The sequence below is a fragment of the Acyrthosiphon pisum genome, chromosome A3, assembly GCF_005508785.2.
Source record: "Acyrthosiphon pisum isolate AL4f chromosome A3, pea_aphid_22Mar2018_4r6ur, whole genome shotgun sequence".
Lineage (NCBI taxonomy): Eukaryota > Metazoa > Arthropoda > Insecta > Hemiptera > Aphididae > Acyrthosiphon > Acyrthosiphon pisum.
Window position 1 is genome coordinate 9,834,640 of NC_042496.1, and position 27,145 is coordinate 9,861,784.

Consider the following 27,145-nt stretch of genomic DNA (forward strand, 5'->3'; position numbering starts at 1 on the left):
TTTTTCAGCTTTATATACCACTAAACATATTCATTACACTTGTTGGAGTGGTTGTGTGGACCGAATATAATGAAATTACATTAGAGTCAAATGGTGACACTACATTGACTAATTTCTTAACCTATCGTCGTGAACATCTTGTCAAAGATCATCCTAATGATAATGCTCAATTATTAACGTACATATTATTCTTTGAAAATCATTAAAATTATATAATTTGTTTTATTAATTTTGATTTTTTCTTTCAGAAGAGTCCAGTTTGAGAATGGTGTTGTTGGTAAAGCCTTAAAAGGACCTATATGTACTTATGAATTTAGTGGTGGTGTAAACAGAGATCACAGTAAAGTACAGGGTTTAGTAGCGACAACTATAGCACATGAAATAGGTCACAACTTGGGTATGGAACATGATCAAGATGACTGCGATTGCCCCGGTGGTCGATGTATTATGGCGGCTTCTTCAGGGTAAAACGATGGTTAAACTTATATTTTTCTAAGCCTATTTAATTCTAAATTTTTGTTCAGAACAACGAGTCCAACCCATTGGAGTTCTTGTAGTTTGGAATATTTAGCACTAGCGTTTGAGCATGGAATGGACTACTGTTTGAGAAATAAACCCGTTAGGTAAAGTTTACTAAACATAATTGTTAATTTAATTTCCACATTTTCTTATATATATATAACATATATCTCATGTAATTATATATATTTACTTAAATTTTATGTTTCTATTGTTAGATTATTTGGAAGCTCAGAGTGTGGTAATAGTTTTGTAGAAGATGGAGAAGACTGTGATTGTGGGACAAAAGATATGTGCACCAATCCTTGTTGCAACCCAGAAACGTGTAAATTTCGTAATAACTCCGTTTGTGCTACAGGACAATGTTGTGATTTAAATGTAAAATTAAATTGTTTATTTTTAATTTAAATATATATTCAACATCCTATACTTAAAAATAAATAAACTTTTTTAGACTTGCCGTTATAAGTTTGCCGGTGTGGAATGTAGATCGGCTACACATGAATGTGATTTACCTGAGTACTGTGATGGACATTCAGAGTATTGCCCTGATAATGTGTTCAAATTTGATGGATCCACTTGTGAAAAAAATCAGGTTAGCTCAAAATATACTGTATTTTAATGTATTTCTAATCATTTCTCTCAAAGTCAAGTACCTATTAAAAATTATATGTTATAGAATATCTTAGATAATCATGTTGTTAACAACAATATAGATACTTTGCAGTGGCTCAAAAGGAAAAATGTTTAGGGGAGGCTTAAGCCCCAACAATTTTTATAAATATAAAATATATTATATTATTATTTTTTGAGGGGGCTTTGAGTGATTTTTGGGGGGGGGGGGAAGGGGCCAATCCCCTCAAGCATCCCACTATTTGCATGAATAAATTACATAAATTTAAATTAATACATATTAAATTACATATTAATTACATATAAAATTGTAGATATCGCTCTGCTGAACAGTAGGTTACAAGTAGGTCACTGCTCACTGTATAATGGATGGTATTAAAACATGGTGTGGATCGTTGTCAGTGTGGATATTTTATATTATATTTATATGGTTATCACATATTATTGATTCGGTAGCCGAAGATTTCATATCATTGTAACAATATATTAAGAGCCTTGTATTAAAATTTTCAAGCTTTTTCACCCAACAAATAAAATTTTATTAACATTCATAGAAAAAGAAACTAAAAAAATTGGAAACTGAAAATGTCCGTAAACAGTTCAAAATAAATTAAAATATTTTGAAAATGTGATCATGTATAGAAAATGCTAATATAAAAAAACCAGTGAAAATTTCATGTATCTACTGTCATTTGTTTTAGAGTTACACCAAAAACCAAAATCGATTTTGCGAACAAATTCCTATTTTTCCTTAAGGGGATTCGATACCGTGATTTGCTGTTTTTGTCTAACACACGCGGAACATAGTATTTTAGACGTGTTTTTTGCCAAACATTCCAATTGATCTATTGAAGCGATACAAATTCTGAAAACAGATTTGAATTTTTCGTCAAGTCTAGTTGAAATTGACTTTCCCACATGTTTTATATTATCCCCCAAATTCCTAAAAATGTCATATTAAAATAGAGTATTTAAAAATTGTTGTATTTTAATTTTTGGAGAAGTTAAAATTACAAAATCAAAAAGGTGGGAAAGTCAATTTCAAGTAGACTTGATGACAAATTCTAATCTGTTTTTAGAATTCTTATTGCTTCATTAGATCAATTGGTATGTTTGGAAAAGAACCAGTCTAAAATCCTATGTTGCATGTGTATTAGACAAAAACAGAAAATCAGGGTATCAAACCCTCATAATTTTTATGTTGTTTTTCTCGGCGCTTTTGAAAACTATTAGAAATTTTAAATTCTGACCTCTCAAATGCACCAACTAGATTCATACATCATTGTAAAATCAATACATTCTGCTCCGCTCGAAATCTAAAATATAAAAATGCTTAAATGCTTTTTATAATTTAGAAGTACCTATTCTAACCTATTCACAAACGCACATCTATATTGTACTTTATAATTTTATTTCTGTTATAGGCATTTTGCTTTAATGGATCTTGTCGTACGCATGCAGATCAATGTCATTTATTATGGGGCCCTACTGGAGAATCATCGGCGGATCAGTGTTACAAAATGAATCTTAGGGGGTCACCACAAGGTAACTGTGGTTACAATCGCCTGAACCAGTCTTATGTAAAATGCACCCTGGAGTAGGTTATTTTTCTTAATGATAATTTATTAAGATAATGTTTAATTTTGATTTTATGTATTTGTTCAATTTAGAAATGTAAACTGTGGCATGTTGCAATGTAAGCACAAGAATGAACGTTTAGAATTTGGTATGGAGACTGTATCCATTGTATCGCATACATTCATCAACTTCGATGGAATAATGATACCTTGTAGAACGGCTGTTGTGGACTTGGGTCTAAATGATGTTGATCCTGGTTTAACACCGGATGGTGCATATTGTGGTGAAAATAAGGTTTGTATTATCATAATAATATGAACTATGAAAATTATTTTTAATCATATAGACTTCTTTATTGCTTTAAATTTTAAGATGTGTGTGAAACAAAAATGTGTAGCAGTGGAGGATTTCAGAGCACAAAATAATTATTGTGAAAATGATTGCAATGGCAATGGAGTGTGTAACAGCAAAGGCAATTGTCACTGTAAAATTGGTTATGCGCAACCATACTGTGATCAACCTGGTCCTGGCGGGAGTAAAGATTCTGGACCAGCATCCAGTCCAAACAGTACTTATTTGATCTTTATTATTTTATTGTATTCATTTATTCTATTTACATGTATTTTATTTTAGCATTCAAAGGATTTATGACTGGAATGTATGTTCTAACATTCGGGGCCATTCCACTCTTGTTAGCTGTTTTGTTATTCGCCTATTGTTCCAAGAATCATCGATCACCAACCGACTGGAATAAAGCTAACCGCAAAAAGCTATCGTATGTATCTAAATGTTTGCCATTTATCGAACGTTTGCAACATTTGGTCATTGATGATGGTGATGGTGATAGTATTGCTTGCACTACTACTACAACTAGACCGCTGCCTAGTATAAACACTGTGTCATCCTTAGTTATGCAATACAACAATGAAATTTACTCAGAACCATCCAAGACTAGTAGTTTTTATAATAATACATCAGAGCCAATTTTAGAAAATGCTTATATCAACAATGCATGTTCTGTACCACCGCCAAATTACATTGATGTCGTGAAGTCTCGTCTAAGTAAAAGTGATATTACTATTACAAATCTCATATCTACAACTAATCCTCAAGTGAATAGTTATTTGCAAGATGGTGTATGGGGAAATTCAAAATAATTTTCTTTTAGAGTTAATTATAATTAATTTTTTTTTGTGTATGGCGCTATGTCCAAGAGTAGACCTGAAGGCCTAGTTAGGAAGCTTATTTGGCAGAATTTCTAATTGGGCACCCGTTTCTGCCATGTCCGGTTGGGGGATGGCGGTCTCGCTATCTAAACCGTTGCCTGCCTAGAGAGCTATGCCGACCATGGCCGGGATTCAAACCTTTCCCATTATAATTAATATTAAAGTTTATGACAACTGCAAAGTTGAGATAATGTATTATTTATATTAACACTTAAGTCTCGGAAATCCCACTATTTGATAATTTGACGCGTCTAGTAATCCTCCACAGTTCCATCTTTATTTTCAATAATAATTAATGAGTCTAGGGTTAAAATTTATATGCATTTACATGTTTTTTTTTAATTTGAATAATTAAAATATAAATTCTGAATTGAATATATTATTAATATTTGATACTATTTTTATATATATATATTTTTATCAATACCATAGTATTCAACTGACAATCCCAATAAACCAATAATCCAATTTAAATTTAAATTAGATCTAAGCTAAATTAGAAAAATTTCAAAAATGTTGCATTTCTTAATAAACAGTACATTAAAATAAATGTACATTATGTATTATCGTTAATTATTAATATTCTCATTACAATTTTATTTCCTTGTGTTAAATGCTTTGTAAATAATTAATATTAATATTTTATAAATTATATTTACATTTAAATTTATTTAATTTAAAATTGTTATAATAGCAAATTAGTTCTTGCATAACATATACTTGGGGTGCACATGTGGGTGTATATTTTTATAGTGAATGTTGCTTTTCCTAACAACTAACACTAATTGCACTTGTATTGTTTTAAGTGTTGCTTTTTGTTATGTTTCAAACTGATTAATATTATTGTTTGTGTATGACTTTGTATTATATAATATTAGAATGTACATTACTTGGTCTATGAAACATTAATCATGTCTCATGTACATTTTATTCATCTGAACTTTCGCTATTGGTCTTTCACTTGTCGGTGTTAAATATTTTCAAATTTTCTTTTAACAGCAATGATTCAGAAGTCGGTAACAAACCTAATGGTACTGTATCACCTTCGAGTACATTATTGATAGACAATCAAAAACCACAGACACTTCATGCAGATCTGGTAGGTAACTACAAAGGATTTAGCATCAAACCGTTGGTGCTCAACGAACAGCCAGTTGTCTCTCGGACCCCAATCAGACCGGCGCCTTCTGCACCTGCCGTAGTTGCAGTGTTGAACGAAAGAGGCGGTAGGCTGCAGATTAGTCAACCGGTGTTGGACGCAACAACATCGTCTGCCGTGCACAAGTTGGTGTCAGTACCGTCGAAACCAGCGCCACCCATACCGACTGCCGCCAGACCTGCGTCGTTGATGGCGGTAGACAACAAAAATAGTGGTGGTGGCGGAGTGGGAGGGTACCCAACACTGCGCAGAATAACGTCATTTATGAAAAATCAAAAGACCGACGAGAAAAAACACACGATTCCTCGTGCCAACGCTAAGTTTGACAAGGAAGTGTTGAAAAAACTAGAAATATCACACCCAATCCTCCAGAAGGAGATAAACGTACCGTCGGAACCGTTGCCACTGGAGGCGGACCAACACAAAGCTGTCGTGCTTAGGGCGCAGAGCCTGCGCATCGCCAACAACGGCAATCACAGGCCGCGTGTACCGAACTTCGGGTCGATGAAGTGCAAGCGGCCCACCAGCGTTGCCGCCACGACGACGGCCGCAGCGTCTGCCGTCTCCTGTTCAAGACCCACTTCACCACCGCCGCCCCGACCGCCGGCTTCGAACCCAATCCAGGTCCAAGTCGACTACCAAATACCGCGACCACTTGTGACCGACTGCAGCCGCGATGGCGACGTACCCGAAAATTTCAGTTGCGAGGAGCCGCTTTCGGAAAACATCTATTCGGTGATCGACGAGCGCCCCGCGGTGGACGTGGACGAGGACGATTCCTGCGCGTACAAAGTGCCCAGGTCGTTGGAGAGTTCATTGCTGGGTGAGATCGTGTCGGCGATACAGGAACGCAATCATGAGTCCATTTACACAAGTAAACCAGCCGTCGATCAGCCACCGCAGCAGCAGACTTACGAAAACTATAAGTCGTCGCCGGCCGGTTCGACCACCAGTTCTGGGTACATGCGCCCCGTGGACGTCAAGTCAAGGGCCGCCTCGTACGATCAGCCGGACTTAGTAAAAAACTGTGATGAAAACCGTTCGTTGAACCCTTCGCCGGACGTGCTTGAAGCCAAAAAGCAACCTGCAGTCGACAAACCAACCGTAATGTTTCCAAAACCGGTTGTCGGTGTAGCCAGCAAGTTGGCTTTAACAGCTACGGTGGGTCTGAAAAAAAAACTTTCGGACGGTAGTCGATACCCTTCAAAAGGCGTGGCCAATATTCAGAAGAGATTTGAAAGCCACGGAAATGTACTGAAAAATCCTCCGGTATCGGCCAAACCAACCATCACCGACAAGAGGTAATGTTAGCCGTCAAATACTGTAAAAGGATGTTTTATTATTATTATTTATTTTTGGGGGGTGGACGAAAGACTGCTGTCATGACACCCGCATTTTTTACATACAATTTTTTACATACACAATGGTGCTTATATTTATCATTTTTATTTTGGAGTTAGTTATTTCTCGTGTGTAAATATTTTGGTGTACATAGAGTATTGTTTTATTTCTTTGAACAAAATGACTTATAAAAAAAAAAACTTAATGTGATAAACTTTTACTCAAAATTAAATTTATTTGTGTTCAAAAGTGTTAGTTCCTTTACAGAAAATATTGCAAATTTCAATTTCTCGGATTAATATCCAATATAACCTATCATAATATTATTTTTATTTTTATGTATAGAAATAATTAACCAAACCTTTTGGGTGCATTATTTACCTATGGCTTTATAGCTTATAACTTCATTCATAATTTTTATTTATTTCTCTACATTTTATTTTACTAGTCATTATGTTTAATACTTTTAACGTGAAGTTTATATATATATTATTCTATATGTATTTTGTGTTCATGTATTATACTTTTTTTTCATCTCCATGCTTTTTATAAGCTTTATTATACCAGCTAGTGCTCTACGTATACAAATATAACGATTGCATATTTTGCTAATTGCTTAACAGTGTAATTTTTTTTTTTATTATTGTTAAATTTTACGCTTTTGGATTTATTTGTATTTTTTCCCGCAAATATTTACTTCAAAGGAAAAATAAATAAAAGACACTAATGTTATTGACGCCAAAGGCTCATGTTCCTCATAGTCTATTAATATATTATTATATAATTATTTTCTTTTTTATTATTATTTATTGTATTTGTATATAATATTGTACCTACTTGTATTTTATATTATTTTTCATTTTTATTCGAGAATAAAATTAAAATTTTATACTAAATTATTGTTATTAGTATTGGTTTTTCATCCTGAATTTAAGATAAATTTAAAAATGTAAATAAAAAAGTGAACTTCCACAAATATATTATAATGTCGTCCAAATTTGAAATTGTCTATAAAAAAAGTGAACTTATATATTTCTGTATTTTTTGGTGAAAGTATATGGACTAGTTATGAATGCCTTGATTCAAAATGTCGATCCTTAGATATAAAAATATTGAATATATTATTAATTTTTGACATTTTGTCAAAATATAAACTTCAAATAGTTTTTTTATTTTTAAATAGCAACTTGTGAGGAACCTCGTATAATACGCATATTCGAGCTTTTTGACCCTGTAAGAATTCAAAGATTGAAAATGCCTATAAATAGCTCAAAAAAGTAAAGTATTTTGAAAATGTCATAAATATGAAATGTTAAAAAAAATGTTAGGTGAAAATGTGCAGTAGTATATAGATTGTTTGTTTTTGAATTACGACAAAACCAAAAAATTGTTATTTTACGCGTGAACATCCAATGTTGTACAAATTTAAACTTTCAACACTCATAAAAAGTTAATGTGATTTTCCGGTTAAACTATTTTTTCTTGTTTGTGGTAAGTACAAATACTTATGAGGGATCTTGTATAGTTGTATTGAATTTTCAAATCTTAGATATAAAAAGAACATTTTTCATGAATTTCTAACTACGAAATAGTTTACAAATGTATTTCCTTGCATCGTAGGACGCGGCGTTAATTGTCAACTACCGGTCCGGACGTAGATACGTTACGAGTGTTTCGCCATTGACTCTTTAGGGAATACGTACCTTAATAAAAATATATTTTGACCATGTATTCAATATTTTTTAATTGGTACCTATATGAACAACTTATGATGAACCTTTTACTAAATGTCGAGTTTTTTGATTCAGCGAAAAAGTTGTGATCGACATTTAAAATGCCTATAAATAGCTTGAAAATCGTCAAAATATTTTGTAAACTATTATTTTATTTTTCCCTACGTTATTAAAAAGTACTGTGAAATTGTTATGTTGACCCTCATAAATACCAACTAGATCCAATTTGCTATATGAAACCACCCTCAAAGTTGACGATCAAATCATTTTTCAACTACTTTTTGTGTGTCCGTACACAAAAAAATTTAAAACGAAAAAAACACCGGTGTAAAATCAATCAATACCCAGCTGTTATCAATTGCTCATCTCAGAATCTAAAATATTTCGATCAAGTCTGGCGCACATATTAGGGGAACTTTTTTCACTAATATGATTTATGATTATTGATAGTAAAAATAACTGATTTTAAAATAAAAATTTAAATATATTAATCATAGAATCTATGACATAGATGATTTTAAAATATGTAAATATGATACCGAATATACATTAAAGAAATGTAAACATTTTTTTTTTTTTTTAAATTGATATAAGTGTAAATAGAAACAAGATTACAAAAAGAAAAATATAGGTAATAGTTAAAAAATATGTTTGCAAAAAATGTATTGTAATAATAAATATATTTTATATTGACCATATAAATAAATTAAATCGATATAAGTAGCGTTTGTCTCAAAATAAACTTAAAATATCAATTAGGTAATAAAAAAAATGTAAGACCTATAACCGAATATAACAAAATAAAAACAAAATTTTTATTTTATTCGGTCTTGTATACATTTTCTAATATACTATCTATTTTATTTTTAAATGCCCCAAATGAAAATATATCATCAAATCTCTTTTTTCCATGATTTCCAAATAATTCAGCTTTTCCTTCAATTTCTACAAGCTGTTTTATAGCATCAGCAAAATCTTCAGGTTCAGCATTTCGTAAGTATCCATTATGATCATTTTCAATAGTTTCTTTGGGTCCGCCATTATTAACTGCCACGACTGGTTTACAACAGTACATGGCTTCTAGCGGCACAATGCCAAAATGTTCAAAGGATGGAGTATATACCAAGCATAGACAATGCCTAAGGAGTGATATTTTTATGGCGTCTGATGGAGATTTCAAAAATATAACGCGTTCATTGAGCTTCATATCTTGAACAAGACTTACCAGCTCATGAAAATATTCAATATTTTCTAAATTCAAAGGATCATAACCCCCAGCCAAGACAAGTTTAATTTTCTTGTCAGATAACATGCTGAAGCTATGGATAGCCAAACCCAGATTTTTCTTCCTCTCAAACCTATTTATAGATAAGATATATTTACAATTTTCCACGTTTATTAAATCTTTCAATTGTACCGTTTCGGTGTTATCAAAAAACACAGTGTTTATGGACGGGTAGACGACTGTCGGTAATGTCTTAATACTTTTAAATGTGCTCCTAAAGATGTCCAACGTGAAATTACTGTTAACCAAGATCATATGAGCGCAAGCAGTGGTCTTCTCTTCTAGCCAGTCCAACGGTAATCGATAGTATCGCTTCAGAGCGTCGTCATGCGCGGCCAACAGTTGATCGGGATAATGGCAGTAGAACAGGACTTTGCAGGGCATCCAATTCAATATGGGTATGCAGGCCGATATCTGGTCGACGAACACCACGTCAGGATTGATGGAGCTGAAAAACGTCAAGTACAACGCGGCGTACACCATGCGAGCGTAACTGCATAGCGCGTAACACTTGCCAAATACCGTCCTCGGTAACCAATCGCCGACTACGGTCACCGGCAAAGTACCGTCCCTGGTCTCTTCGAAACAGTGAGAGACGCTATGGTGATTGGTGACGAACCGCACGGCATGGCCAGATTGCTTCATTGCCACGGCCGCGTCGACCACCAACCGTTCGGCACCTCCGATGCCCAGGTCTGGGTGCAGGAAGACTACGTTCAATTTCATCGTGAGACGTCCTCCTCGGTTGACAACATGTACTTAATACTTAATAGGTAAACGGACAGGTCACAAACACATGTATATAATAATATATCATATATTATAACTTATAAGCGGTCAAACGTATATTATTATTTATTATTTTTAACGCAGAGTTGTCAAAAAAGTTCAAATAATAATTGTTAGCGCTTATCTTGCTTCGAAATCCACATAGATAATAATATCATGTAGTCGACTCATCAATTATTACTACCGTGAATGTGATATTATTATATATACAAAATCATGGAAACAAATATAATTATCAATGTATACTAATATTGACTTATCAAAAACAATAATAATAATAAATAATAATTAAAAATATTGCTACTTCCCGAATCCCGGATTCGTATCGTAAAATTTGAAAAAAAAAATATATTTTAAGTTGTAAAAACGATTTACAATGTCCTGGCAAATTTGTTAACGATCTTGTTTACCCACATACCAAGTAAGTTTATTATGGCGTACACGTAAGACATATGACGCAGTTCAAGGACTGTATTAACCCACTTTTCATAGTCGTACAATCTTTTGAAGTTCCTCAACTGAAGTACACATTGATGTTTCTTTTTCTCGATTAAACAGACTAAAATGACTGATGACCTATCACGCAACGAAACCTCTCGCCAACGACAAGAACGTTGGGAGCATCATATGCACGGCCTTTGTATACTTGACAATCACTTGAATGTCGAAATGGAAATAGCCTCTCATCGATCAGCTGTACTCAACCATCTTGTCGAGCAAGCCAACAGGGTTAAGGATTTGTGGCTTGAATTTCAACGAAAGTCTGATAATGGACGTGTATTGGAAGATACTGCTGTACAAATGGCAATTGAACAACATGGTCTGCAGAGTCATAATTTCCATCAGCCGCAATTGCAAAATATAACAGTTAGTACCTAAATGATCATCTAACATAATTTTTATTCCAGTCAATAGACGTTTTTCTTGATTTTAGATTGTGTCACAACCTCCAAGTAAACCTCCAGAAATAGATTGCGATGATGTATTTAATCAAGCTGTATCTGCAGCAATTGTCGCAAATGGTTTAATGACTACTACAACTACTCAACAAGAAAATTTTAATATGTAATATTTTTATGCAAACATTTATATCATCACCAAGGGACAACAAAATAATATTTCTACACCATTAATTCATTCAACTTATACAAAAATTTGGTAAATGTTTATTTACATACCCACATTAAATCCTAAACTACATCAATTTTACCGAATAAAAATTGATTAAATATTTTAAACCCAAATATGTGATAGAAACACCATTTTTTTAACATGTCAATCAATTTATTGTATTCATAAAATCTCATAGTATATCTTATTTTTATGATTATAATTTGTTTAAGTCTTCTTTTGCTTTACCTATTATTTTTAGTGAAATGATTTATTTAATTTTTAAGGTGATTGTTCAAACTATTTTATGTATTTTCTTTACTTGTAGGCATTTTAGTATTAAGTTTTTTTTGTATTTTACATAATAGTTTTTATTAACTTGCAAATGGTGATAGAAATAATATTTTATATATTTATAAAATAAAAAAAAAATCTTGTATTAAGTATAATAAATATTATATTAGTCCCTATTGTGATTGATATGAATTGATGAAAGGTTTAAGTTAACTAAATGTGGTTTAATCCACAATTCAAAATATATTATACAAATATATTTTGTTTTATAGATGTGTTCAAATATTACAATAATGACTGTGTGTACATAATACATACATATTATATTATTATTTTTTACATACTATTGTTGTTATTATTTTAAAAACATATTATTAATTATCATAGATTACTATTCCATTTAAATATTATGTATATTAAAAATACAAAAATACAAAATAATCATTCTTCTAATAAAATTTAAAGTATTATAGTTAATCACATCATAGTTATTATATTTTTATTTTTAGAAAAATTGAATATTTTTTTTTTACGTTTGATTTTTTGTTTTTAAGTTTTAATTAATAAAGCTAAGTACCTTTAAAATAGATATTTTTGTGATTTTTTTTTATAATTATTATTGTGATATGTTTTTGATAAATACATTTAGTTTTGATTTTATAATTAATAACTATGATTTTCTCATTTTTATTGTGACAAAGGTCAAATGTGTTGATCTTTTCATTATTCCTTATTTCTATGTCATTATATATCATTTTCGTCTATATGTCCTAAAATACTGTATACCTGACTTATTCTAAAAATAATCAAACATTATTTTTCTGGTACAATTGTTATTTTTAAGTTTTAACAATTTAGTAAAAATAAATGATGTAATTTTGATTAATGTTCATTTTAATATTAATTAATTGAATAATATAACTATTGTAAACAATATTTTGATCTATGTACATAAACCTACTTGTCCATTTGTGACTGTCAAAATAAAGGTAGTGTTAAATTATTGTGAGTACAGCTTATACATAATTATAAGTTATAACATACATACATTATAGCATACACTTAAAATAATTAAAATAATATATAAGAGATTTTATTTTGATCATTTTAAAGATACATTTTATTACTGCTAAACAAAAATATATAATATTGTGTATTTGTGTAGTATGAGATACTATTAATTAAGTATTAACTATGTATATAAGTTAGGAGTAAAAAGTTCATAATTTTTCTTTACAATCTGTGTGCTAGTAAATTTTTCAAACATATTGTCATTGATTATAAATACTAGTATTTACTGGATGATGTTACTATGATATTGGGTAGTATACGGTATACTGTATACCAGTTACCGTGAGGCGTGGACCACATTAGACGAGTATACAGTTTTGCCATTCGAGTTTTTTGTAAGGGATGCTAAAATTTAAGTAGGCCACTTTTTCTTCAATATAGTTAAAAACAATGAATAATGGTATCACAGGCGATGAAATGCTAATATTATTTGTGGGGTACCGCAACTCATAAGGTAGCGTTTTGATAGATATTGTCGAAATCTATTTTCGTGGAATTAATAATAATGCGTGATTTATATTATTGTTTTATAAATACACCGTGTCTATTTGGTATGTCTTTATAGTTAACTATTATTTATTATACATGTTAAGCACGAATAAGTTAAGTGATATATATTTTAACCAACTGAAATAATGGTTTTAAAACACATTCGCTCGTCAAACAATATCTATACATATTACATACATTATAATATTGTTTATACAAATATCAGAATGTCAAAGCCCATTTTAGGCAAGGCCAGATTAAGATTTTTGAGTCTCTGGGCCAAATTTTTTAAAAGCCTCAACAATTTGAAATTAAAAAAGGCTGTCGGTAATTTTATTTTATTTTCATAAAAACAACTCTTACACCAAAAAAAAATGTATTTAAAATTTTTTTCTAGCTTTGGCTGAAGAAAAGTTTTGTATCATATTATATTCATATCGTCCAAATATATATTGACTATTTGACTGTACAACATAATTTTCTGACTCCAATATCATGAGTCCAATTAAGTTTTCTCGTGTACCTACCTACTGCTCATTCTGAATCTGTTTTTAATTCTTGCAAGTTTTGAAAACGCTCTTATTCGGCAAAACCACTCGTACTTGGTATACCTAATTTAATAGGTAGGTACTTAAATAATTCATAAGAGCAGGCAGTATATAAATTGGGAATATATCAATTAGGTAATTAATTTCCATTGAACCGTTTCCATATATATACCGTTTCCATAGATATCCATCATAGGATCCATTTGATATTTTCCACCATCGGAGTCGATACATTAATTACATAGGTAGGTACCTATGAAATATCGTTTATATTTATTTAAAATCGAAACAGTTTAAAAAAAATCAACAACAATTAGCCATTATAAAAATAATCGAACAAGTACGAATAAATATATTTATTTTAAATTGCTCGTTCAAATTATTATTCAAATATTGTCAAATGGTCCAGCATATGCATATCTATAGTATATTCCAGTATTTACAATGAAATACACACCTACCTACTCAGTGGCGCCCAGACAGGTTATCAAGTATACATGTGCTTATCTCGAGGGAGGGTAAGTATAAATTATACTGGTGTCACGGGGTAGTTTATAAATGTATAATATAAACTACAGACTATAATAATTAATTTCAGTGATAGTAAAATTTAACTTTTTTTAACTGCATATGCTCTCAAAATACCTCTGTGCGCCACTGTACCTACTCAAATAATGAAACATGTGTTGCGAATTGTCAATGACCCTGCAACTATCTACTATATGTCTATGTATGAATATTGTGTGATAAATTTATATATTAATATTACAATTTTGTTTAGAAACATGTAAATGGGTAAGGCGGGTAGGTACAAAGTAGGCAATGGATTTTTTTGTTTTTATCAAAGAGAGTAAGTAGCATTATATATTATAGTATACAAACGAATTACAATTATCATCATTACAATTACATAATATAAAACTATCGTAAAAATATTTATATATATAATATTATAAAATCTTACGTCTACGTTAGTTAACGTCAATAATAATTAATAAGTTATTTTATGTTAATGTTACATTAAACTAAAAAGAACAAATTTGAAATTTGAAAATAAAAACCGCATAAAACTATCTTAAGGTGTAGATACTGTTAGTCGTTATACGAGCTGAGATATTATAGTTTATAATAAATATGCAAACAATCTGATTATTACGCACGGAGATATAGATACGGAGTGGGGAGCAGAGGGTTCAAATCCAACCATCCTCAACTTTTTTACAATGGAAAAAAATACAAATTCCCATCACTATTAAGTTTATATATTTTTAAAAATGTTTTGTAATTATTATAAACTCTACCCACCCCCCTTCACCATACAAAATGCATGCAGTCCATTATGCCACCGATCAACACTTATAATACAATATTATAAATGTATTTAGCTAATAAAAAATAACCTTCGTGTATAAATGTTATATATTTTGTCCATGTCCGGTGGTCGATCGGTTGTAAGTGTTAGTGTAAGTAAATTATTCAAATTTCAGATTTTAAAGCCATTTAAGCTTTTAAGCCATTAATAGTAGATGTATTTCAAAAATTTGAAATAGCCATTTCAACAATATAAAACGCACCCGTTGCCCGTTAGGGATGAATTTTAATATGATATAATATTATGTATTGTATTTAAAGAGTATATTATTATAAATATTATCCAGAGCTCGAATTGAGGGGGGGGGGGGGGTAGAGACAGCATTTTTTCAGTTCAACACATATTCATTTAATGTATAAAAATAAAAAATAACTTTTTGCATTTGCATCTAATGTACGTTAATCGTGATATGTATATAGTTATGCTGAAAAGTTTGTGCAAACAATCGCATAGCCCCCATCGAGTTATCTACGTTGAGTTCAATCATTGCAATGGACGACAAATATTTTTTTCACGACTTATTATATAGCAACTCCATTTATTTTTCCAATTCGAGCACTGAATATTATTATTATTATTATTATTATTTTATTTTTATTGTGATATCATAAATATTATTGTCATCGTACGAGCGAGACACGAGGACGGAAATTTCTGTGACCAGAGAGATCGTCTGCGGGATCGGACGGCAGCAGTCGTTCGCGATGTTGAAACGGCGGCTGTAGTGGTGGTTGAGGTGGTGCAGGTGGTTGTTAGTATTCGTCTCCGTCGTCGCCGTCACCGTCCGCCGAATCGGTGGCAACTTCCTCGTAGTCCTTCTCCAGCGCGGCCAGATCCTCGCGGGCCTCGCTGAACTCGCCTTCCTCCATGCCTTCACCCACGTACCAGTGGACGAACGCGCGCTTTGCGTACATCAGATCGAACTTGTGGTCGAGCCGCGCCCAGGCCTCGGCGATGGCCGTCGTATTGGACAGCATGCACACGGCCCTCTGCACTTTGGCCAGATCACCGCCCGGCACCACGGTCGGTGGCTGGTAGTTGATACCCACCTTAAACCCGGTTGGACACCAGTCCACGAACTGTATGGTCCTCTTTGTCTTGATGGTGGCGATGGCCGCGTTCACGTCCTTCGGCACCACATCGCCCCTGTACAGCATGCAACACGCCATGTATTTTCCGTGCCGAGGGTCGCACTTGACCATTTGGTTGGCCGGCTCAAAACAGGCGTTGGTGATCTCGGCCACGGTCATCTGTTCGTGATACGCCTTCTCGGCCGATATCACCGGTGCGTATGTGGCCAGTGGGAAGTGGATCCGCGGGTACGGCACCAGATTTGTCTACAGCAAACAGATAGACGTGAACCATTATTATTTTTAAGCTTGGGTACATAAAATACCTTTGATTTTAACTGAATAAGTTCTTATAGGGTCTATTATTAGAGTTTTGCCCTAGATGAAGTAAATGAATATACTTGATAACAAAATATCGTTAATTTTCTCGAAACAATAATAAGTAATTACAATACAACATGATGTGTTATACAAATTAATTTGTTATGATTTTTTTACCTGAAATTCTGTCAGGTCGACGTTCAACGCGCCGTCAAACCTTAGCGACGCCGTGATGGAAGACACGATCTGGCCAATCAATCGGTTTAAGTTGGTGTACGTGGGCCGTTCAATGTCCAAGTTCCGGCGGCATATGTCGTAGATGGCCTCGTTGTCCACCATGAACGAACAGTCTGAATGCTCTAGCGTGGTATGCGTGGTCAGTATGGAGTTGTACGGTTCGACAACGGCCGTAGACACCTGTGGTGCCGGATAGATGGAGAACTCCAACTTGCTCTTTTTCCCGTAGTCCACGCTCAGCCGTTCCATAAGTAGTGACGTGAACCCGGAACCGGTTCCACCACCGAACGAGTGGAATACCAGGAAACCCTGCAACCCGGTGCATTGGTCGGACAGTTTCCGGATTCGGTCCAGCACGATGTCCACGATCTCCTTACCGATAGTGTAGTGGCCACGGGCGTAGTTGTTGGCCGCGTCCTCTTTGCCGGTGATCAGCTGTTCGGGGTGAAACAGTTGTCTGTACGTGCCGGTACGCACTTCGTCTGAAGCAACAATACATATACGTAATGATGCAATACGTTATACAAAATATAAAGGCATGTGATGAATAATGATGCTGTTGAGATTACAGGTATAGATTTTATAAAAAGCTGTGAGTACTGAGGACAGTAATGGTGTATGAATTGGAATATACGGACAGTAAAACAAAACAGAGGATGAGTGTAGCAGAGATGAGAATGCTAATATGGATTTGTAGGGTGCCAGGACTCAGGGTGACTAGGGAAGATAGAATAAGATATAAATTCATTATAGATTGCACAAATTACAAGTAAAATAGGTGGAATAGGTAAAGATGGTTCGGTCACGTTATGAATAGAGGTGAGAGTGCAATTATGAAAATAAACCTAGAAGGAAGGAGAAGGTGAGTAGATTATAAGGGTAAGACCGAAGAAGAGATGGACAGACAGAATAAAGAATGACACGAAAATAGCTTAGGTAAGTCGTAAGTAAGATTGAAAATTCCAAAAAATAAAATTTGATTAAATATAAAATGGGGCTTTAAGCATGATTAGTGAATACTTCAAACTATATTAAATAAAAAAAAAAACAATTATTTGAAACACGTAAATAATTTATAAAAACAATACCTAATAAGTGTCATCTCTTTATGAAATCACCATGGACGATTATATTAATTGCTTCGATAATGCAAAATATAAAAATTCGTCGAACACAAACTGTTTTGGTGCACAGAGAATAATCATATTTCTCTATACGACTGTCTAATGACAGTCTTGAGCACACCTAATATAATAGATAAAGAAAAAATTGTTTACCGACAACGGTTGGCTCCAAATCAACAAACACAGCTCTTGGAACGTGTTTCCCTGCTCCGGTCTCGCTGAAAAATGTGTTGAAACTATCGTCTCCTCCACCGATCGTCTTGTCCGATGGCATTTGTCCGTCAGGTTGAATGCCATGTTCCAAGCAGTATAGCTCCCAACACGCATTACCGATCTGGACTCCGGCTTGACCAATATGTACTGATATACACTCACGCTAAAAAATAAATTCATAAATAACATTAATGATTATTATTTTATCTAACAAAACGTTTAATTCACTTCTGGCGAATAAATTATAGTGTGACAAGTAAAAAATAAAAAATGTTCTTTTATACTGGATTAATAGGTATAATGAACTACTTTTATTATAAATTAGAATATAGGTAGGGTATTCTGTGCTTTTAGAGTGAACTTTATGCACTTTATGCACTTAATGCACCTATTGGTATAATTTTCATTGTTGATACACTTTATTAACTAAATGTAATACTTATTATCAATAATATTTTGATTTGGGATTGTAGTTCTGCCTACAAAAATGGTAAACGAAACCGGTAGTAAATTCAATAGCTAATAGAAATTATTGATTCAATAGTTTATAAAATTATAAACACATTGATAATCGTATGCATGGCATATGCTATCGATTGTAGAAATATATACAATCTATGAATACGTCAAGTATTTTTTAGAAACAAATAGAAAAAATAATAATATTTCAGCACATGATAGGTAGGTACTCAGTAACAAATTAACATTTTAATCATTGTTCTGTTTATTAAATTTGAGCAATATTATTTTGACATTCTTTAAAAATATTTAATATAATATATAATTTATAAGCTAACTACAATGGAACCTCAAATAACCAAAAATAAATTCGATATATCGAAAATTCGAGTTACCGTGTAATTTAAAACAATATAATATGTGAATGAATCGGGACAGAAAAAAAAATTCTATATGCAAAAGCTTTGAGATTCCGGAGAAATGTAGGAACGCAAGTAGTAGCCAGTATGTGCCGATTAATATTTTCCATATTATATGCATTTTGCATATACTATTCGATGATAAACGTGTGCAGGTATACTTCTATAGTTATCTAATACATTTAATTCGCCATCTATATTTTTGCTATAATATTATCTGGATTACCTACTATTGCGTAACAGTGTCACTATTTGATGATTTGTGGCTAATAATAGGTTTATACTCAATTATAAAATGGTATATACAGCCTTATAATGGCCATAATAGTAATAAACGTCAAATAACAGTGCGATGACAAGTTTTTAAAATGCTAAAGGTTCATCCAAATAATAAAATCAATACATAAAAAATAATTAAACCAATAGTCACCAAGTGCATTCTCTGTGAAGGCACTTCTGGAAACACAGATCAGTTACTTGCTATTTTGTTGCCACCTCTGTCCGCATCGCGTTAATTTTTTATAAGAAATATATTTATATAGACGTTTGATTAATGTGCAAAAACGAACGAAAATAATAATAATGAATGGAACCACACGTATTGTCTTTATCCGAATTGCTTATTTTTCTTAATTATTTTTTTTCTTATATTCAAACGGTTTTTTTTCATATACATATTATATTGATGATGGCGACGCGTTAAACCGTGTCTTCGAATTTGGTGCGTTCTATATTATATTATAGTGTTTTTATTATTATGTATTTTACATTTTTACGTCGTCGTCAACTGTCTTCGTCGAGTCGTGAGATGACTAGCGATCCGAAAAAGGTTCGACCGACCTCTACGCGAGGCAATGATAATAATATATCCGAGAGACGTCGTGGTGAACGGAAGGCTCTAAATATTATCGTAATCCCACCGTAACCGATAAACAGGAGAACCAAATTGCGAATTACCACTGAGACGCAGGAAACCGTCATACGACACACTATATACATACCTATTATATAAACATTAAACCCATATATGTATACATTTAATACAAATCTAATATCGTAATCATACTGTCGTCTGCCGGACGGGAGCGGCGATGAAATTAGGTATATAAACTGCTGTGTGTGTTGTGTGGGTGTATTATCTCTCTCGGTCGGATATGGTGAAAAATATAATAATAATATAATATAAGGACAGCGGCGATAATAAAAATGAGAAACGTCAGAAATCGCTAATGGAAACAATTACCATAATAAATTACCATAATTATTATATTGTTATATTATATGGGTTTTGTCGAGCATATTATATAATAGGCCGTTTATATATATAATAATATATAATATTATAATATAAATATAAGGACGAGTGACGCAGTTTATACCGGACGATAATATTATAGGCGTTGGGATCGGTGGATAATTGCATGGGGACCTGCACGGACGTACAACTACTAACACGTAATCTTGATAATGATAATAGTACCTAAGTAATATATCTTAGTTTTTTATCGTGTAAATATTACGTATAACTGCAGTATAAAAGTACGTTTACGCGACAAATTCTCGTAAAAACGATTCTAAGATAACCTGTTTAGACTAATATGGTAACACAGAGCTTTAAAAAAAAAATCGTTTTTTATGGCCCAACATAATATTCTACTTATAGGGTGTAGGATTTTTTTTAAATTTGAAACCATCTAAATCCAAATTCATCTATATACTCGAAATTCGACAACGATATGTTATGAGGTGAGATCGAGTGTATTTTTAGGAGAGGACAAGGCCCGACCTCCCCTAACAAATTGCCCCTATATGATCTCTATATTCTTCAACCGAAGACGAAGCTAATTGCTCATATGTTAATAGTATGAACACGGAATCGATAAATATTATTTTCAAAACATAACGTTTCTACGGAATCGCTAAAATATACATGCTTGATGATTTTATTTTTTTTTATTAAAAGATGAATTCCTATAATGTATACAAGACCACAAGTGATTTTTTTGTCAACCGTCTTAGTAAACTTCTTCCAATACGCGTAAAAGCGTAATCATAGTTATTATTACCCTATTAACCTCGATGCAACATGATGTCTCATAAATCTTAATAGCCATTGGTAACTTATACATGCTACTTAATTTTCTTCTAGATAGGTACTTGTTTTAATAATTGTATTGACATTAACCCTGAAAAAAGCCTAATAGACAACACCCTATATTTTGTCATTTTCAGCGGTCCACACCCAATTTATTTTATAGTGAAGAATTTATTGCCATCGACATGATTTCAATTAAAGTATTTCTCAATTTATAAAATCTTATTAAAACGTATGTGTATAACTAAAAATATTTTACACGCTATGACGTGTACCACCACTATTTATATTATATGTACCTATATCATGCACTTGGTAGTTCAATAATTCAAAGTTCAAAATATTAATAGAATATTACTTTTTTTTTTACAATATAGGTAGGTAGGTATATTTAAAAATGTGCATTTTTATTTTAAATAACAGAAAATAAGCAAAGGATCAGATTATATTAGTTGGAAGTTATGATAGATAGGTACTTAACGGTTTGTATTGCTATTAAATAAAAATGGGGTAACATAGGTACCTGCTCATTTATGTTAGACTAAACATCAATTTAATTTAGATAACAACGTATCTACTATAAATGACCTATGTAGGTATCTAAATAATACGCATATTGATAAATATATCATCGTTTTGTTTAAAAGGTCATATTACCGAAAAATCATTATTTCTCTAAGTTAGAAATTTTTATAGGTATATAAGTATAAAAAATAATCAATATAAATGTTTCAAATTTCAACTTTATTTTTGCTTTTAATATTTTGTAAAACCTTATGTTCTATAGAATATTTAATAATTGATTATTGTGTACTCTTTTTCTCTCGCTATTTGATTACTCACAATAATAGACAGTAGCCAGTAGGCACTCGTTAAATTGACATTGTGAAATGATGAACGAATAAAACACGATTTTTAAAGCATATCTTAAGACTTAAAATATTCATCCACTTCTTATAAATAAATTCCAATTTTCTTACTCAAGTCTAAATAAATACAAATTATACAGGTACTATGAAATAATAACTCATAATTATTATATTGATTCATCATGAACATAATGCACAATTTCAAGGTTATAAAGAAATGAATTTTAAATTTTAATGTTCATATATTATGATCAAATTTAAAGATAATTAGAAAACTATCAATACCTAATAAAATACAATGTAAATATTATATAATACGACCTTACCAAACCTAACCTAATCTAAGAATAATTGATGCCATCAATTTCTTCATGGCATGTATACCTTCTTTTTTTTAACCTAATAAAAAATAAGTAGGTACATATAAAAAATGTTCACAATAGTCACAACTTTTTTGCGATATAATAGCACATTGTTTTTAATATATTTATAAAAATCTGTAGGATTTAATTGGAAATAATAATACATTTAATTATGTAACTCATGCTGTTAAATTATTTAAACAATTGTTTTTTCTATGATAACGACGATGAATTTCTCTCTATTATTAATCAAGAGGGTCCGCATATGATGTGGCTTCGTCGTACTAACGCGTAATGTAGCAAAATATACATCCGTACCTATATTAGTATATAGTAGTTCCAATTTTGTATTGTTAGCTTAAATATTAGAGTGAATCGAATATTGACCTATTATCAAACTTCAATGTATGAACATTATCCATGTTCTCCATTTGGGTGTTTACGATATTTTAAAATTAATTATGAGAATTTTTGAATATTAATATTTTACATATTCATAACTTATATAAAAATTTAAATATTGTAAAAAACCATGGAGAGAAGACAGATAATATTCTAACATTTAAGTTTTATAATAAATCATTTCAGTCTAATTTTTAAGCTAACACAAAATTGGAACTGCAGGACGTACATTTTGATATATTATGCGTTAGTAGACGAAGACAATACATACGGCGTTCTCTTCAAATAAAAAAATATTATTAATAATCTATATGTAATCCAAAAACCAATAATAAAAAAAGTTTTTGTTAATGTGTATTGTGTTCTGAATTATTTTTAAAATATATGTACATAAAAAACATAAAAAAAACTATAAGTACTTTATAAAACACATATTATAATGAAGAATTTAAAAATTGAGACAACACTTTTTTATAGGTACCTAGTTAAAAAACATTAATATTACTGAACACCAAATAGTATTAAGACGCAACAACCGTCGTCCGTATTATGTATAATTTATAATATTAGATTATATTCCATTGTAAATACTTTATAAATATTTTAATTTATACCTAATATTGTTCTTATTATTATTTCTGTCGCCTATCAGTAGTCATATTAAGACACTTAACACACTTGCAATCCTAATTGGCTATCGATGCCATGTTTCTTTTCTAAGACTTGTCCGTCCGAAATAACGGGATTGTTTACATCTATTAATATATCCTTTTGATCTTAAAAGTACTCATAGAACTCTTTTTTAAATTCAATATATTTATAATTTATTAATACTGCAAACTGTGTTCGATGAAACAAAAATATTTCACGCCTATTATGATTTTATGTGGCTTTTCATCGATGACTAAACAACTTGATTTTCTCGTTGGTCTTTCATTTTAATGAAACCTAATATACATATATACCTATCAACCTATATTATTTTTGCAAAACAAATTATGTCTGCTTAAATTACTATCACTCAATAATATGACTTAGAATCACTCGTGTTAAATAGTTAAATCGGATGGATACGTATTATGATTTATGGCTACTCATTAAGAGTGGTTTTAATAATTTATTATTTTCAATGATTATCAATTATCAATAACAACATGACAGTATTTTGAGGTATTTGTGTATTAAAAATATCATACTGTAATAATAACATAAAACATAAAACTCGTAATAATTAAAAAACAAATCCTCGAGCTATAGGTATACCTACTCATTAAATTGACCTATACACTAGTATAGGTACTTGTACTAAATAGTAAATAGGCACTTTGAGTGCGATCAATAATAAATAATACCAAGCTATTTTTTTATCACAGCTCATCAATTCCTGCTAAGAGTACATTTTTCTTTTATTATTTTTCCTAAAGAACTATTTACGAAATATTATTATAATTTTTAGTAATTTATCAAACCTGAAACATTCAGGTCCATCACTTATATATATAAGAACTACTAAGTATTGAACAAATATTACTTAGTAGAGTAGTTAATAATAATAAATTCTATACACTATATTGTATGGAAAATTGACAAAATGACAACGAATGAAATTAAAATAAATAAGACAAACATTTAAATGATTTATACGTAGATATAGTGTAATATATTGTGTGTTATGATCACTTTAAAGTTTAAAAAAAGTTTCATCACTCATGAATATTTAAAATTTATATATATATATATATTTCAGTATTTGTGCTTACCTAGGTACTTATTATACATATTATCGAGTATATTTCTATTTTTATACCGATATTGAAGGCCCCACAAAGAGGAGATGGTTGGACCTGGAGTACAGAGGCCTGGCTATTTTAGGGGCTCGTGGGCCTGTACAAATGGATTTGTAATTTTTGAAATTTTATTAGGAATACTTATTTTTATATTAAATAATATTATAGTGATATTAAAAAGGAATACGATGAGTATTATAATTTATAACGATTTTTTGGTTAGGTATTATATAATATGTAACTAAAAAAATATAATAATGAAAACTAAACTAAAAATATGCCGTAGGAAGATCATTCTATTATAAAGTTATACTTATAACCATGAAACAAAAAAACTGCCTATAATATGATTACATATCAATTTATTAACCACAAAAATATTTGATGAGTGTTGACTAAAGGTGTTGTCCAAAGCAGTTTTTACTTAAAAGCAATATTAGTTTGACTATGTAGTCTATATACTCTATAGCCTATAGGTAATAGGTATACTAATAACAAAAGATTTTCTTCTTAAACAAAACTTATACCATTAGATATATCACATTATTTACTAATAAAAATAATAGTAAACTAATAAGGTTAGAATAAAACGTCTTTTTAATTTATACTAATAACTAATATGTATATATATTCATTATATACATCTACCACAAATGTTTAATGTTTTTAAGAAATTAAAAAGACGTTGAAATAACAGGTTTAAATTGAAAACATTTTGAAATTCTTTGCCGTCAAAAATACATTTTTGTTTAAAAGCAAATAAATTCGTTTTTTTAATTTAAAACTATAGAGTTTCTAAAATTTCTAAAATAATTATTTTTAAATCTACATTTCTTGCATTTATAGAGAATAGATGTAAATATAGTGCATAAAGTTCTGTAAATTAATACATTTTACTGTTCTAGTTACGCGTACCAAGCTAGGTATATAATCAATCAAATGTCTACATAAATACTTATACAACTACGCTATAATTTATGACTAACGTTGTTGAAGTATAGCCACTTTTCTTAAATTTTTGAAGGTATTCATACTTCTTGATGCAAATATTTATATTCTGAATTAAGATTATATTTATATGTTTACTCAGATCTCAGAAAACATATTTATTAAATTTTAAGTATTTCATATGCTGTGATATGAAGTAGAAATAGATAATAAAACAAATACAATATTTCAATAAGTCAAATATTGTGTTCGATTAAATTGGAATCAAACTTATCGCGTGTTAAGAGTAAATATAGTTTCTGCTTGTTATTTGTGTGTATATTTATGTTTAATACATTTTTCCTAATAAGTAGAAAACTAAACCTTTTGTTTTATATTTTTTAGAAGTTGAACTTTAAAACATACCACAGGACTTTTTCATAAATATTCTTCAGGTTTTAATTATCAAAAACTTTTATTTAAAAAAAAAAAATGTGTCCGTCATTATCTATATTATAAATCATAATATATTACCGAATTTTCTTGGATATAATTGGACTCGTTTTATATTTATTTCACTTTCAATGAAATTGGTACATTGAAAATTTGAACAATATTTTCTAAAATAGTCTAGCTCTAAACTGTACAGACCTTCCGCCATTTTACCTGTTCCCACGATATCTATAGAATGTACAGCTCTATAGCTCTTTTATCACACAGATTATTTAATGTGGTGTGATGGCGTATACGTTTAATACGCGCACGGTGTCCACCGCAATTATTAGCGATTTGTTACACTTGCACATGTACGCGTATCTATATATGACAGGCTGTTGATATAATGTGTAGCGACCGTCATCAACATAAAATATGTACCTATAATGCGTACCTATACTCTACGCCAGGGTTCGTTCACTCGTCTTGAATCAATGGTTTTTATTGAAGTCCGGAGAAGATATTATATATGAGAAATGTATAATATATTACGTGTTTTTATTTTACTTTCCTTCGTCTGCAGCGCCCATAAAAGTGGATTTACAGAAACAACGAATGTAAAATGAAGTGAAAACCGCAGATGTGCAGCGTTAAATGTATATAGGTATATGTATAATATATTGTCCATTGCAGACGACGAACGGTCAAATCGATTAGCAACGGTTTTAGTGTAAGACGTAACCGGTGTCCCGGGAAATGACAATTTTCCCAAATGGAAAGCGCGCGGTAAAAAAGACGAAGAAAATCGTGACTAATGTCGTCGAACGTTCCGGAACGCCGGCGACGCAATGATTCAAAAGTCTCTCCGATAAAATTTGAATGACGGGAAAAACAATAATAATAATAAGAAAAAAATTAAAAAAAAAAAAAAAAAACAATAAAAAAAAAATCTAATATCCGCTTACCATTTTCGACGGTCGTTTGCAGCGATTTCGATCTCAACAGTAAATCACTATGTACCTATATGGGTTTTCGACGACGGAAAAGTATAGGCCAAGTATCACGATGCGTGGTTGATGTGTTTCCGTATATCAAGGCGGTGGTTAGCGTTCGAAGTTGTTTCGGACGGACTTAACGGAAGACACTGAGACGCGTCACTTACCGTGCTCGCGTTCTTATATAGGCGAGACTACCGCCACCGTGCACGGGGACCGTATATACGGGTATGCGTCTTGGTCGGTTGCACCCGCGAGACAGCGGCCCCTTCCACCGCCCTCG

General features: G+C 31.4%; 4 protein-coding genes across 5 annotated transcripts in view; 2 read left to right on the forward strand and 2 right to left on the reverse strand.

The window, feature by feature from the left end:
• The window catches only part of LOC100166889 (disintegrin and metalloproteinase domain-containing protein 12), a 28,177-nt gene extending 20,829 nt beyond the window's left edge, over window positions 1-7,348 (forward strand). The window contains exons 9-18 of the mRNA XM_001952651.5: window positions 9-178; window positions 249-464; window positions 525-623; window positions 738-897; window positions 974-1,114; window positions 2,577-2,749; window positions 2,823-3,024; window positions 3,103-3,298; window positions 3,364-3,505; window positions 4,956-7,348. Of these exons, the coding sequence (XP_001952686.2) occupies window positions 9-178; window positions 249-464; window positions 525-623; window positions 738-897; window positions 974-1,114; window positions 2,577-2,749; window positions 2,823-3,024; window positions 3,103-3,298; window positions 3,364-3,505; window positions 4,956-6,420 (2,964 nt within the window). The 3' untranslated portion in view covers window positions 6,421-7,348. The remainder of the gene's footprint in view (window positions 1-8; window positions 179-248; window positions 465-524; window positions 624-737; window positions 898-973; window positions 1,115-2,576; window positions 2,750-2,822; window positions 3,025-3,102; window positions 3,299-3,363; window positions 3,506-4,955) is intronic.
• A 1,504-nt stretch (window positions 7,349-8,852) lies between these two features.
• LOC100164916 (alpha-1,3-mannosyltransferase-like) lies at window positions 8,853-10,293 on the reverse strand. The gene has a single exon (NM_001162173.2). The coding sequence runs from the start codon at window positions 10,198-10,200 to the stop codon at window positions 9,010-9,012; it is 1,191 nt and encodes a 396-aa protein (NP_001155645.1). The 5' UTR covers window positions 10,201-10,293; the 3' UTR covers window positions 8,853-9,009.
• Window positions 10,294-10,535: 242 nt separating this feature from the next.
• On the forward strand, window positions 10,536-12,334 carry LOC100572153. Of its 2 annotated transcripts, XM_008183874.3 has the most exons (3): window positions 10,536-10,684; window positions 10,822-11,130; window positions 11,198-11,594. In XM_008183874.3, the coding sequence occupies exons 2-3, from the start codon at window positions 10,828-10,830 to the stop codon at window positions 11,330-11,332; spliced, it is 438 nt and encodes a 145-aa protein (XP_008182096.1). In that variant the 5' UTR covers window positions 10,536-10,684; window positions 10,822-10,827; the 3' UTR covers window positions 11,333-11,594. The 2 variants fall into 2 exon arrangements, with proteins under 2 accessions (XP_008182096.1, XP_003243864.1); XM_003243816.4 differs by lacking the exon at window positions 10,536-10,684 and having other exon boundaries at window positions 10,696-11,130; window positions 11,198-12,334.
• A 1,767-nt stretch (window positions 12,335-14,101) lies between these two features.
• On the reverse strand, window positions 14,102-27,069 carry LOC100166930 (tubulin alpha-1C chain). Its single transcript, XM_003243817.4, has 4 exons — window positions 26,833-27,069; window positions 18,053-18,275; window positions 16,716-17,257; window positions 14,102-16,484 (listed from the first exon to the last, which is right to left on the reverse strand). The coding sequence occupies exons 1-4, from the start codon at window positions 26,833-26,835 to the stop codon at window positions 15,900-15,902; spliced, it is 1,353 nt and encodes a 450-aa protein (XP_003243865.1). The 5' UTR covers window positions 26,836-27,069; the 3' UTR covers window positions 14,102-15,899.
• Between the last annotated feature and the right edge of the window lie 76 nt (window positions 27,070-27,145).

Coding starts and splice junctions, on each gene's coding strand:
- LOC100572153 (XM_008183874.3), top strand. CDS start 10,828: ATGACTGATGACCTATCACGCAACGAAACCTCTCGCCAACGACAAGAA. Junction 11,131..11,197: donor CGCAATTGCAAAATATAACA/GTTAGTACCTAA, acceptor TCTTGATTTTAG/ATTGTGTCACAACCTCCAAG.
- LOC100164916 (NM_001162173.2), bottom strand. CDS start 10,200: ATGAAATTGAACGTAGTCTTCCTGCACCCAGACCTGGGCATCGGAGGT.
- LOC100166930 (XM_003243817.4), bottom strand. Junction 17,258..18,052: donor TTTGGAGCCAACCGTTGTCG/GTAAACAATTTT, acceptor TTGTTGCTTCAG/ACGAAGTGCGTACCGGCACG. Junction 16,485..16,715: donor TCGACCTGACAGAATTTCAG/GTAAAAAAATCA, acceptor TGTTTGCTGTAG/ACAAATCTGGTGCCGTACCC.